General features: G+C 35.9%; 1 protein-coding gene across 1 annotated transcript in view; it reads right to left on the bottom strand.

The window, feature by feature from the left end:
• The window catches only part of OVCH1 (ovochymase 1), a 72,220-nt gene that overhangs the window by 8,031 nt on the left and 50,045 nt on the right, over nucleotides 1-14,144 (bottom strand). Inside the window, 4 exon segments of the mRNA XM_088791067.1 lie at nucleotides 1,050-1,223; nucleotides 7,408-7,632; nucleotides 8,919-8,948; nucleotides 13,332-13,457. Coding sequence (XP_088647193.1) covers nucleotides 1,050-1,223; nucleotides 7,408-7,632; nucleotides 8,919-8,948; nucleotides 13,332-13,457 — 555 coding nt within the window.

Consider the following 14,144-nt stretch of genomic DNA (forward strand, 5'->3'; position numbering starts at 1 on the left):
AAAAAAACCATAAAAGGTATTTATTCAAACATGCTTCTGGTGCACTAACGTTTACTACCTTACTGTATGTTTTCCTGCATTTGTAGTTCACATTTTATGTGGTAATATGTGGTAAGTCTTACAACTTTGGGCTGTTTGTACACATGTATAACAGCAGTATTTTATTAGTATTCAACTTACTTCCAAAAGAAAAGTACTTAAAAAATGAAATGAGGCAGCCTAAATATTTTTACTGTGAAAATGGTCAGTTTAGAGATGCAGAGAGGAAAGATAAAAGCAACAAGACAGAAAGGTCAATTAGGTGAGCATCCTTAAACAATTAAAAATCACACCTATTGGATGATGTGGTTCACTAGTTTATGGCTCAAATCAAGGTCAAGGACTTTCACAGAGCCCATTCATTCCCCATCATAAAAAAAGACAAAGTGACATCAAGGAAAAAAAAAAAAAAACAAAGAAAGAAATAAGAAACAACTTTGCATTGCAAATTTATTATTAGAATTCTTCCCAGAATTACACTCCAATCAAGAGAATCTTCTAATAATACATTCATGAGGCTTTTAAATCTTAAGCACAACTAATGAAATTCTGGCTTAAAAATAGGTTGCATAAGTAGAAACACCATAAAATTTCTTCTCTTTTATTTGGGGAAGTTAGTACATGTTCAGCTAAAATATTCTCTTCGGGGGCCTTTATAGGGTTGGGGGTGGTTATTTAATAAAAGAGACGTGGTGACAGACATGGAAACACACAGAACTCTACGTTTGTTTCACTTTGAATGTTCCCACCTGATCTTTTTAAATAGCAACTGATTTGTATGTATCATTATTTCTTAAATAAAAATAACACACACACATTAACTATTACCTCAGGTGATGCATTTGAAGTACCAAAGTCTCGTGAACTAAGGAAAGGTTTGAAATGAAGTTGTTCTGTTTTTAGTATTAGAGCAGGGTGACTACCAGTGACCCTTAAATCAGTGTCCCCAGGTTCTACTTCAAGACCTATGTGGTACCTGCTTTAATAAACATTTTAAAACAATTACTTACCATTGATAGGCAATTTGGTGCCAATATTGCTTTTCTGTGATTGCTTCTGAATCATATCTTCTAAAATAAGTTTAAAACCTCTTTCTCCCACAGACTCATCAGTCTTAAAATGCACAGTCAGATAAGCACCACTGGATATCAAGACAAATTCTTTCTTGGAGCCACATAAGTGAGCTGCAATGTAAAACATAAAAATAATTAAAATACTTCTCTTGTTCAATAACATAGGGAAAAGGAGATAAAGAGGGGACATTAAATCCTAAATAGTTGATATTGACAAATGAGTGGTTATCAATATGTAAGATCAAGATTTGTAGGATGGAATTCATGATTTGATGGCAATAATGGAAGAGGATAGATTTTGAAAGATCAAAGGAAATGGCTGGGTTAGCAATTAATATAAAAATGATATACAATTGTATGCCAAATCTGTGATTGTAAGGATGAGAAAAGAGGCATTTTACTGAAGAGAAGTGGACAGAGAAACAGACAGTGTCATGGACCAAATGTTTGTATCCCCCCCACAAATTCCTATGTTGAAATCCTAACCCCCAATGTGATTGGATTAGGAGGTTAGGCCTCTGGGAAGTAATTAGGTCATGAGAGTAGTGCCCTCATGAATGGGATTAGCACCCTTATAAAGAGACCCCAAAGAGGTATCTTGCCCCTTTTTTGCCATGTGAGGACATAACGAAAAGACAGCTATCTGTGAACCAGGAAGTTAGTTCTCACTTAACACCAAATCTTGGACCTCGCAACCTCCAGAACTAAGAAATACATGTTTGTTGTTTAAGCCACCCAGACTATGGTATTTTTGTTATAGCAGCCCAAACTAAGACATGTGGGTTGCCCAAATATAGAAGTTTCCTAATTCAGAAACACAAAAGTTGACACAAAAGTCCTGACAGGACAGGCCATTTGCTGTAATTTATCTGTACATGCTATAATTTAAATTCTCCTAAATTAAAGCAATGATACACTATTGATTTGTCTTAAAGATAATATTATCTCAGAAATCTAAGAAAGATAGAGACTAAGGGAACAGTTATTTTCTACATCATTTTTATCCTCAATGAAACTGTTTCTGTTCTGGAAGTGATGGGGAACTTTTGGGATATACCCTGTCAAGTAAAGGGATTCTGGGTAGAAACAACAAACTCCGAGAAGTTTTAAAATAATAGAAATCGGAAAATGTTACTCTGTCTAAAATGGAGATTTGGGGTTAGGGGGATGGGTAGGAGACAGAAAACAAAGCGTTGTAGGGGATTTCCAAGGTCATACATATATCAATGAAGTAATGTAGTTTAGTGCTTACAGGCAGGTTCTAGCCCCAAACTGCTAGTTTGAACCAGCTCTGCAGTTTATTAACTATGTGGCCCTGGGCCACATAACCCCTCTCTGTGCTTCAAATTTCTCATGTGCATAATGGAGATAAAAATAATAATACTCACATGGGATTAGATGAATCGGTATTTATAAAGTATGGTGTTTGTTAAATAAAAATAAACCTCAGCAAAATTTTACAGCTAATTATTAGGCAAATGGTTTCTGAACACTTGGAGAAGGACTCAGTGGTCACGTGAAGCCAGCATGGGATCCTTAACAAGCCACATTAAATTAACCTAATTTAATTTTTTGAAAGAGATAATTAGACAGTAGTGGCTAGGGGAAATGAGATCAACTTCATGAAACTTGGTTTCAGTGAAGCACTTCATAAAGTATCTTATGATGTCCCTGTGAACAGATATAAAATGTAAGTGGATAATTATGCAGCTAGGAAGTTTCACAGCTGATTAAATAACCATACAATGTTAACCTGGAGGGAAGGTCTTAATGATATGGAAATGGTTCTATCCTTGGTTCTGCCAAGTACAGTATTTCAATTAAAGACTTAGACAGAAATACAGATAACATGTTTACAAGATCTGTACGATTACGGTGGGGGATGGCTAGATGAGAACTAAGGGACTGGTTTAAATATAGAATTGAGAGATGACTTAGTTTAACCTGTCTTCTAATGCTGAGTTCATTCGAAAATAACCCTGGACATATGATTACTAGCCTTGAAAATATGACAGGGCCCTTATCAGCATTTTCTCTCTCTTTGAACAGTTCTAATTGCTAGACTATTCTTTCTCATGTTGAATGAAAAAGCATCAAAGTAATGATTGCCACATGGCCAAAAGTGTAAGTGTTAGAATCAGAGTGCTTGGGTTGCATCCTGCTTTTTCTATGTATAATGTTACTGGGGACAAGTTACTCAGTCTTTTTGTGACTTGCTTTCTTTATATTTAAGACGAGGCTAATGTAACTTTCTTCTGTAGGATTGTTAAGAAGATTTAGAAAGCTGTAAGTTCTTACGACTATGCCTGAATGAGAAATACTAAATAACTAGTATTAGACGCTATTAGGCAGAACAAGTTCCATACATGGCCTAAGAGCCTCTATGAGAATTCCATAATTATTTGAAAAGAGCAATTATGATCCTTCTGTCGTCGCTCTTCTCCAAGGTAAATATGCCCAGGTGTCCACGCCCTTCAGCATTCTGGTCATTATGCTCTATGGATGGGTTCCAGTTTGTCAGTGACCTTTAAAATTGTTGCTTGACCAAGGATGATATTTAATAACCAATAAGGCAGGGCAACAGCCAACCAGATTGGACACTGACTGTGATGATTTGGGAGACTGAGCCGGTGCATGCCAGCTAAGTGCAAATGCTAAATTTGACTATACAATGGAACTACCGTTCCCTTTATTTTTTATTTCTTTACTAACACTGCTCTGAAAAATTGCAATCATTCGACACCTCTAAAATTTTTATGTCAAACATCCCACTTTCTGCATCACCACCTCCTATCTATTCAACACTATTAATATTTCCCTGCTGTAATTGTTTGATCTCACCATGTTGGACCTTCTAGCCATTGAGCCCATTAACTTCCTAAATCCATCAACTTCTACGTGAGAGATTCTCCTGTAAAGGGAAGAAGAAAACATGGGGCACTAACTAAATTTCTTGTTTGACTTTGTTTTAAATGATGTTTGAAACTGATGAGAATGATAGAAGCGATTGATGGTGAGGAAAAAAGGATAACTAAAGGAAACTGGTGAGAAGCTAGTAACTCTCAAATTTATACTTCTAGCCCAAACTTTTCAAGAATTCTACCTCTAGCTACCTATTTCCAACTCCATCTGGATGTAGCATAGCATTAAAAACTTAACATGGCCAATCAGTTCTCTCCCACATGGTCTATTTCTCTCTCTAGCATTTCCCATCTCTCTAAATGCCACCTCCCCCATAAGCATGCCATCTCACACCACAAACCTCAGAGTCATCCTTGATTTGCATATTTAATTCCATATTCAATCTATCAAGAAACCCCATGAGTTTTATCTCCAGATCTGCCAGCTTCACATGCACACTACTGTTGCTATCCACCCGTAAGGCAGGATAGTATATTGTCTAAAACTACAAAAAAACTTCCTGAGGGATGAAACGTTCTCTATCAGTGCTGTCCAGTATGATAGTCATGGCATGTAGCAACTGAGCACCTGAAATATGGTTAATGCCACATTTTATTTCATTTTAATTTAAATTTAAATAGCAACGTGATTGGACTGTGCAGGTCTAGAATACCACAACAGCTTCATAATTATCAATATAATTCATCCTGTCACCCTAAAATCCACTCCCAACACAGCAGCCAGAGCAACCCTCCTATTACTCCTTTGGTAAAAATCTCTAATGACCTCCTCTTAGATTGGAATAAAATTCAAACTCATTACCACACCCTGAGCTGCACAATTGGGCAAAGCCTCCATCTTCCACAACCTCAACTCATTCCAGTCTGTCCTCGTTCAATCTCCAGCCACTGTGACCTCTGACAGTTTATCAAGTTACCAAGATCTCCCCACATCCGAGGCCATTTTTTTCCATCATATATTTACTAAATGTCAGGCAGTGCTCTAAACACTGCTAAAAGAGAATAAGACCTGCTCTCATGAAATTTTTCACTCTGGTGGAGTGAGAAAGATTGTAAACAAATATATATCTGCCAGGTCATGATAAATGCCAAGAAGAAAAGATGGAGGGGGGCTGTTTAGATGATGTGATAGAGGAGGCGTCTGATATCTGTTGTTAAGTAGTAGTATTTTTTTTTCTTCTTTATTGTCTGTCTTCCCAAGAGAAGGTGGCAGTGGTCATCTGGCTTGTTCACCATTGTGTCTCCAATGTGCCTAACATATTAGGGAATTCTCAGCAATGGATGCATTTAGCCTGTACATTGAACATGGTGTTTACTATTTACTGACATCTTCCTTTCACAGAGTAAATGGAGGAAGGATGAGTTTTGCTAATTTCTTTTCATTAAAATAGTATGAAAGCATTGCAATGGAAACTATGTGGTGGCTATCTATCACTCCATTTACATTGACATCAATGATTAAACACTAGCTAATCATAGGTGAATTCTACTTAGATGAACAAAAAGATTTAGGAAGAAAAGATAACTAAGGTGATGTAGACAGTATGGTTCTATACAGGGGCTAGCCCTTCTAGCTAGTTGAGGGAGTAGCAGTGGGGCTCTAAGTTCCATAGTTTAAAAGAATAAATCCTTATAGAAATTACATGTTTCATTGAAATAAAATTGTATGAGTATATAAAATTGCATAAACTACTAAACAAATGGTGGTTTCCTCACTTTTACATGGAATCATATAAGCTAATTGTAGAAATACCAGTCTCATCCGTAATCATTTGACACCTCTAAATTTCTGATTAATCAGAACTTTTAAAGAATAATGTCACCAGATTGAAGAGTACTAAAGAGAGAGAAACAGAAAAGCAGTCCCTGACATCCAGAAACCAGTCTGAGGCTTGCAGCTAGACCATGTTGTTCTCCTGTTGGACATAAACAATCTCACAGAACACCAACATCAGACAGGACTCTCTGAGTCTGTAACAAGATGAGACAAAAACAAGGTCATGCACAACTACCAAAATACCCAACATTTCTCTCTCTCTCTCTCTCTCTCTCTCTCTCTCTCTCTCTCTCTCTCTCTCTCTCTCTCCCCCCCTCTCCCTCCCCCTTCTCTCTCTCTCTCTCTCTCTCTCTCTCTCGCTCTCGCTCTCGCTCTCGCTCTCGCTCTCTCGCTCGCTCTCGCTCTCGCTCTCGCTCTCGCTCTCCCTCTCTCTCTCTCAATTAAAATGCGGAATTGCTACTTCTTTACCAATTTCAGTTTTATCCTTACTCCAGTCAGGCCTCCAAGTGATTGAAATATCCAATCATAAAATTGCCCCACTTCCTGAGAGCAACCAACCTAGACCAAAGTCTGCCTTAGACCCTCTCCAAAATTACCCAACCAAAGCTGAAATCCTATAGGTTCTTCCAAACACCCTGAGACTCCATGGCTTCTCATGATGTGTGTTCCCCCTCTTCGCAGTGAGTAATAAATTCAACTTGTTCAACTACAAATGTGTTCCAGGGGTCTTTGGCTGAAGGACTTTGATGAGAATTAGAGTTGCAGGGTGTGATGCTATAGATGCCTCAAATTAATCTTAAGAAGAACTAATAACTTGGAATTTTGCATCTTCCCCTCCCCCATATTCTAATTGCTTTAGAATCCCTGATAGGAACCAAATTTACCAATAATAAAAAGTTAGATAACTGTGGAATTTCAAAGCAAATTGCTGAACTTATTGGTGTTATAAATCTGAGAATATCACAGAAGAGGTCAAGGTCTCTGGAAAAAGACAGTATCAAAAATTCTCCTCTTACCCTTTGCAACAGGTAGATTGTAGTGGGAGGAGACTGGAGAAGGTGATGCAATATTGGCTTGCAAAATCTTTGGAAAAGTTTCCCTCCATGAGTCAGTCTGAGAATAGGATATTGCCTGACATCAAGCATGATAGATATCATGTGGTCAATAAATCTCTACAGATTATTCAATCTAATTGGCCTTTTCCTCTTTAATTTACCCTGGGTCTAAAATGGCTACCTTTACTGTGAGGATGAAACCTGAGTAAACAAATTTTCAAATGCAGTTTAGGGAATAAAACCTTGTAAACCATATGATCTCTTGACAAAAAAAAAAATTAGAGTGCTCCCTGATGGTAAAAGGAGATAGGAAACACTGGACTAAGATCAAGAAGAGCTAGGATTAAAGGTCAAGATCCAGTGAATGTGGTCTCATGCTCATACCATTATGCTCCAGGATTCTGATGAAGGATTAGATGAAATATCACTGACAACAAATTACATTGTTCTCAAAGTACTCATAGGTCATGTTTTCCACACATATGGAGTTTATAAATACTTAGCACCACTTAAAGTAGTCCATTTAAGAAAGAGCAATTTACCAAGTAATCTTGACTGCTGATCTGGTCCATCATAAATATTGAAGTAATCCCATTCACAGTTCCAAGAGTCTTCTGTTACCAAGTCTTTAATCACTGTCTTAATTTTATTTCCTGACATGGAATAAAAAGTCCAAGTACAGTTCAGCATGTTTGGGTAAATATCGGGATAATTGGGAGATGTGATTTCAATAGAACTAACTGGAATTAAATCCAATACAGGACATCCTTGAGGCAAAAAGAAAAAAAAAATATTTAACACAATAATCAAAAAGCTAAGTTACTTCTTGAGTCTAGCTTTATTGTCTGTAAGTAGATAAGTAGGTCATTAAAACTTAAACTATAGTGTGCATTTATTAATTTTTGTCACTTTTTCTTTGCATCCATAGTTCCTTACGTATAACGAGACACAGTTTAAATGACTTTTGTTTTACAAAACTACTCCCCGCAAAAGAAAACAGACTGAAGATTTTTGACTTTCAATTCACAAACTGTGAACCAATAAATCACCAGCTTCTACATTTCAATGTTTTGTTGTTTACGTGTCATCCATAATCTTACCTAAGGTTCCCAACCATAAGAAATAGATTTTATCATCTTTAATCTAGAGATGAGTGAAACCACGCTTGATATTCAACAGATGTGCCCTAAGACTTTTAGGACTTCTCTAAATTTGCAAATATCACAGTAATATTTCATTTCCCCCACAAATACAGTAAAAAATTGACTTTGATATCACGGAATGTGAGTCATGAACAAGGCAAGCAGGCTGAGAAGTGTATGTGGGAACTTGGTTAGACAAAGTCCGTGAGTAAATTATGTGCTCCTAAAATTCAGCCTCACAGCACATAAAATTCAAATTATAAACATTTATTAGGTAGGGAAATTGGATCACTCTCAGACAGTTAAAGGTAGGATATTAAGGTTTACAAGGGCCAAGGAGCTACTATACTAGAAAACAGCATTGAGGAATTCAGTCACATTTGGGGCCTGTCCAAATGATCTAGATATTATACAACCTGAAATTAATGCCACCCCAAAATTTATTTCATCAATAATCTTAGCTCTTTCATTTCATTATGCAATGGTCCAGCAGAGAGAGGGGGGTGGGAGAGAGGGAAACAGGGAGGGAGGGAGAGAGAGAGAATCCAAAAGACATGAAATATATGGAAATAATATCAATAAATAGACTTAAAATAGCCAGGGGGAATTCCACAAACAAAGCAATTGTGTTTCTTCTCAATTAATTGGATAAGGTGCTATTTCCTTACTTACTCTCCCCTTCCCTTATCTGTCACAAGTCTCCATTACCCCCAAAGTGTAACACTAAGAAAATTAATACAAATCCATATTTCACTATAAAGCATTAGAATCAGGTCATGAACACTGGAAAGTATTTGACAGAAGTCAGAGTACACTTCTTACTAAACGGTGTTTAGCAACAAAGATATTTCCATAATATCACATAACCAAAGCCAAGCCAGCTGGACTCCTTACCTCCTTTATGGTCTTACCTTTAACATTAACTTTTCCTCTCATGGAATCTAGGATAAGAGAATATTCAGGGTCAATACATTCAAATAAATACTTTATATTTTTATCCTTCTGATTATAAAAGTGATATAAGCACATGGTGGAAAATTTTGAAAATACAGAGTTCACAGAAGAAAATAAAAAGTCTCCCAGAGTTCTGTAGTTACATCCTATAAGTAACCAATCCTCATGTTTTAGCGTAAATTCTGCCAGGCCTTTTTCTATGCCATACATACATTTTATTAAAAACTGTATGCAACTTTATAGTATTATAACCATTTTTATCCCCCTTAATTTACTGCGATTGCTGTTCCATATTACTAAATATTCCACATAAATTTTAATGGCTGTATATTTTTAATTTACATTTCCGTTAACATATTTTAATTTGTAATTTCAAGACTATGAATGATGAGTCATATCTTTTAAAAGCCTCACACATAGGGTATAAATCTATTAATTTCTGGTGTCATTAGAAAAATGTCTGCACTAAAGATTTTCTGTGTTGATCTGAAAAACAGTATTGCATATGTATAATAACAGTCTCCTGAGTTAACTCTCACTCATAATTTAGGTCTCAGGCAGGGGGATTATCATAAATAAGACATACATACATTTCTTACCCATTCACTGGATGAAAAGCTATGTCCTTACTCTTTCTTATTGCTTTTATTTTATTTTATTTATTTATTTATGTATTTATTTATTTATTAGTTTCAGGTACGTAAAACAACATAGTGATTAGACATTTATAGACCTCACAAAGTGAAAACCCAATAAGTCTATTACCCATCTGACACTGTACATAGTTATTACAATATTATTGACTATGTTCCCTATGCTCTACTTTATATCCCCATGACTATTTTTTTTATGGTTGACATTCAATGCTACCTCTTTACTCTTTACTCCCTAATCTGCTCTGGCTGAAATGTCATCTCCTTCATTTAAACAGTTATTGAGCACCAACTATTTACTAGGCATGGTTCACATTTTCGGAGATAACAGTAGTGGGACATGCTTGGTGTGACAAGGAACAGCAAGAAGGTTGGCATGGCTGGTGTGTAGTGAGTATTGGGGGAAATGGTAGAAGTTAAGAATGTAGCCAAGAGATTATATACGGTGGTTCCCCAAAAATAAGACTTAACCCAACAACCAGATCTAATGCATCTTTTGGAGCAAAAATTAATATAAGACCCGGTATTATATTATATTATATTATATTATATTATATTATATTATATTATATTATATTTACTATATTTACTATATATGTTATGGTTATGGTTATGGTTATGGTTATGGTTATGTTATGTTATGTTATGTTATGTTATGTTATGTTATGTTATGTTATATAGACCTGGTCTTATAGTAAAATAAGACCAGGTCTTATAGTAAAATAAGACCAGGTCTTATATTAATTTTGGCTTCAAAATACACATCATAGGTGATTGTCTGGCTAGGTCTTATTTTTGGGAAAACACAGCAGCATCTTGTAGGTCACTGTAAGGACTTTTACTATGAGTTGGGAAAACATTGGAAGATTATAAGCAGAAGAGTAACATGATCTGAATTATTTATTTTTAAATGATCACTCTAGCTGTTATAAGGAAAATAGGCTAAAGGAAGATTCGTATCAGAATGTTATGCTGAATTTGTTGAGCAGTAGTTCAATTCCAGGTCTATTTTACTGAAAGGCCCACATATTAACTATATTCAATGTGAGAAGAAAAGTCAAGGATAACCAAAATTAATGGCTTGAGCAATTAATTAGTAAAATGTAGTTGCCATCTACTGAAATAGGAAAGATTGGTGTAGGAAGAATTTGGAGGCAGGGGTAGCTATGAAATCAAGAATTGAATTTTGGTTAACTTTGAGATGCTGACTATACGTCCAAGTGGGGAGGGAGGCAATTGCATATACAATATTGGAGTTCAGTAAAAAATAGTTGGGACTGAAGGTAAATATTTGGCAGTTATCTGTGCATATGATAATCTCAGGATTGCACACTCACTCACTTAAAAGTGAGTATAGGTAAGAAAGAAAAGAGTCAACCTTCTGGGTCCTGGGACACCTCAACCTTCAGTAGTAGAGAAAATGAGGATCAACCTGTCAAGAGACTCTGAAGGAGATCAGGGAGGTGAGAGGAGAGCCAAGGGAAAGTCATGTCCTGGAGGCCAAGACAAGTGAGATTCCAGAAGGAAAGAGAGCTCATCTTCGCCAAATTCTGTTGTTAGGAATGGGAAGTGACTACTGGATCTAGACTTACGAAAATCATTGGTAGCTTTGGTAAGAACAATGTTTGTAGAATGGTAAGAAAGAAAGCCCTATGGGAAGGGATTCAAGACAAAATGAGAGGGCAAAAGGGGAGACAGTGACTAGAAATAAGTTTCATGGAGTTTTACTATAACAGAGCTGAGAAATTATTTTCCTAGAATTCCATCCCTATCTTTTTCCAAACTTGGCAAGATCCCTCTGATATACGAGTTATGATCAAACAATACGATGTATGTTTAAATTAAAAAAAAAATGTTATAGTAAAAGACAAATTGCCATTAATCCCCCTCAAAATACACCCCCTCACTTTGAACACACTTATCCCATTGTTCTTGCCATTTTCTGATGCAGTTCTGGAAGTCTTCTTTTGTGAGTGTCTTTAGTTGCGCTGTCATGGCTGCCTCAATGTCCTGAATCATTTTGACTTTGGGGAAGAGCCAGGAATTATACAGTGCCACAGCCAGTGAATAAGGTGGATGAGGATACATCATAATGTTTTTATTTGACAGAAATTGCTGTATACTAGAAGTAATGTGTGACAGAGCATTATCAAGATGGAGGATGATTTAAGGCCCATTTTAAAATACACCTTCTCTCAACTGTAGCTCACACCTGACTGACTGCACTGAACAAGTTGAAACTTGTCACACACTGTTACTATGTTCCATGCACCACTTACCATATTAAAGATCCCTGCCTTTCTGTTGTTGGCATTTGGCAGCAGCATTCACCACATTTTGTGATCACAACAGAAAGGCTCTAGTCACACATTGCTTCTGGTATGGCAATTTCTGTCAAATAAAAACCTTACAGTGTGTCCTCATCCATCTTATTCCCTGTGAGACTTCAGACTCTTTCCCAAAGTCAAAATGACCATGAAAATAAACATTTTGAATCGATTTAGGACATTAAGGCAGCCACAACAGCGCAACTAAAGACACTCACAAAAGAGGACTTCAGAACCGCTCCAGAAAGTGGCAAGAATGATGGGATAAGTGTGTTCAAAGCAAGGGGGGTATTTTGAGAGGGATTAATGGCAATGTGTCTTTTACTGTAATAATGTTTTTTATTTAAACATTCACCATATATTTTGATCACACCTCGATCATATATTTTCATTGTACTCCATATTTTTCTTCCAAACTTAAAACAGCTGTTTTTTCACTCTATATTTTTCTATATGATTATTTGATGGATGACTAACTCCCCTACTAGACGGTAAATTCTACTAGAGCAGGGACTGTCTTGTTCATTGCTGAATCCTTAGTGCCTTAAACACTGCCTGGCATAAGTTTAAAAACATTTGTTGATAGTCAATAATTAAAGATTTAAATGTGATATTTGATTTTGCTTTGTTTAGAATTCTGTTGTGAGTCCCTTAAGTTATACTTTGACAATATAATTTGAACCTGATCCAAGTCTTAGTTATCTCCTACCAACACTTCTCACATTACCAAACTAAACTATTGTAAGTAGAAATGCCTCGCCAAATTGTATTTCAATTAACATTTTTAATGAGTATGAGTTGATTAATCTTAAGGACTGAAACAATTCTAATAATTGTTCAGAATTAAATGTAGCGGCAAATGTTTTCTCCATCACACCCAATTTCTATAATTTGCAATAGTTCTGTTTTCACAATGCTATCAGTACCTTTGCCCAAACCACAGGAATGTTAGGTAAAGCATATTTTTTAACAATTTTGTTGCAACTAATGTATACGAACTATCCACCAAACAATTAAAAAAGAACTAATTACTCTTGATATTAGCACATTAAGAAAAATAATTTCAAAAAACTACTTGAAACTTTTATGTTAGGGATAAAATATTCCTACTGTATTGTTATAATATTCCAAGTATCTAGAAAAATAAGCAAAATTCTTAGGTGCTGTAAGAAAAACTGAAAAATCTGATCAATCTTATTCTTTATAGACGTTTAGCTTGAGGCCTCTACAGGTTAAGGAAGTTATAACTTTAAATATTATCTTTGTCTTCTCCCCTAAAGATGACAAATTAAATAAATAGTTCCAATCTATTTGTTTGGTGGCATATTCCTCATAACAAGCACAATAAAACAAATACATAAAAAAATATGAAAAAACACAACAGACTTACCAGAAATATGAAAAGAATACCTCAAAGAAAATTCTTGCATAGCCAAACTGACATTGTATGTGAAAATCAACATCATAATAGGACCATGAGATTTTAATGAAGGTGAATCCCCTTCACATAATTTTCCTAGCCAAAAGAGTAAAAAAAGTTTACTAGTCATCAAGGCAAAGGTTATTGAGCAAAGTAAGAGAAAAAAAGAATCCTATTTTAAAATTTACAAATTTAAACTGTATCTATTCCCAACAATATCAAAATGGGGAAATAAGCAGAATAAAATCCAATTAGTTCCAGATTCCTGAGTCTAAGCACTTCGAAGGAAGGGGTTCTAAACCAACTAGGACACAATACCCAGTTCTTAAAATGTCTTCAATAACCTTGGTACATCTTTTTAAAACTATATATTATAAGAGTAGGTGACACGGTCTAGTTAGTTCCTCAGGGAACTAAAAAATTATCCTTGCCACCAGACTTAAGTAAAAATAACCATACACAGGAAGTGTATTTGAGACTTAGCTACACACAACACTTGTTTATTCACAGTATAGCCAAATGAATAAGAGGCACGTAGCAGTAATTGGCACGAAAATCAAAACCAATAGCTGGTCTAAATGAAATTTCTTAGGCTATAGTTCTTAGAGATCTCCTGAGATTCAGAATCCTAGGATTAGTTAGGAATGGTGCAACCTCCCATTACCCCAGAATTTCTAAAGCATCCTTCAGAAGATGATGGACTCTGAGCCCCTGCAGCAATGGTTCTCTTGTGAGGGAGACTGCTCACAGCCAGAATGCTCACATGACGTTCTCCCCATGAGG

The sequence above is a fragment of the Rhinolophus sinicus genome, chromosome 1 (genome assembly GCF_057876585.1).
Source record: "Rhinolophus sinicus isolate RSI-liver-muscle chromosome 1, RSI-T2T, whole genome shotgun sequence".
NCBI lineage: Eukaryota > Metazoa > Chordata > Mammalia > Chiroptera > Rhinolophidae > Rhinolophus > Rhinolophus sinicus.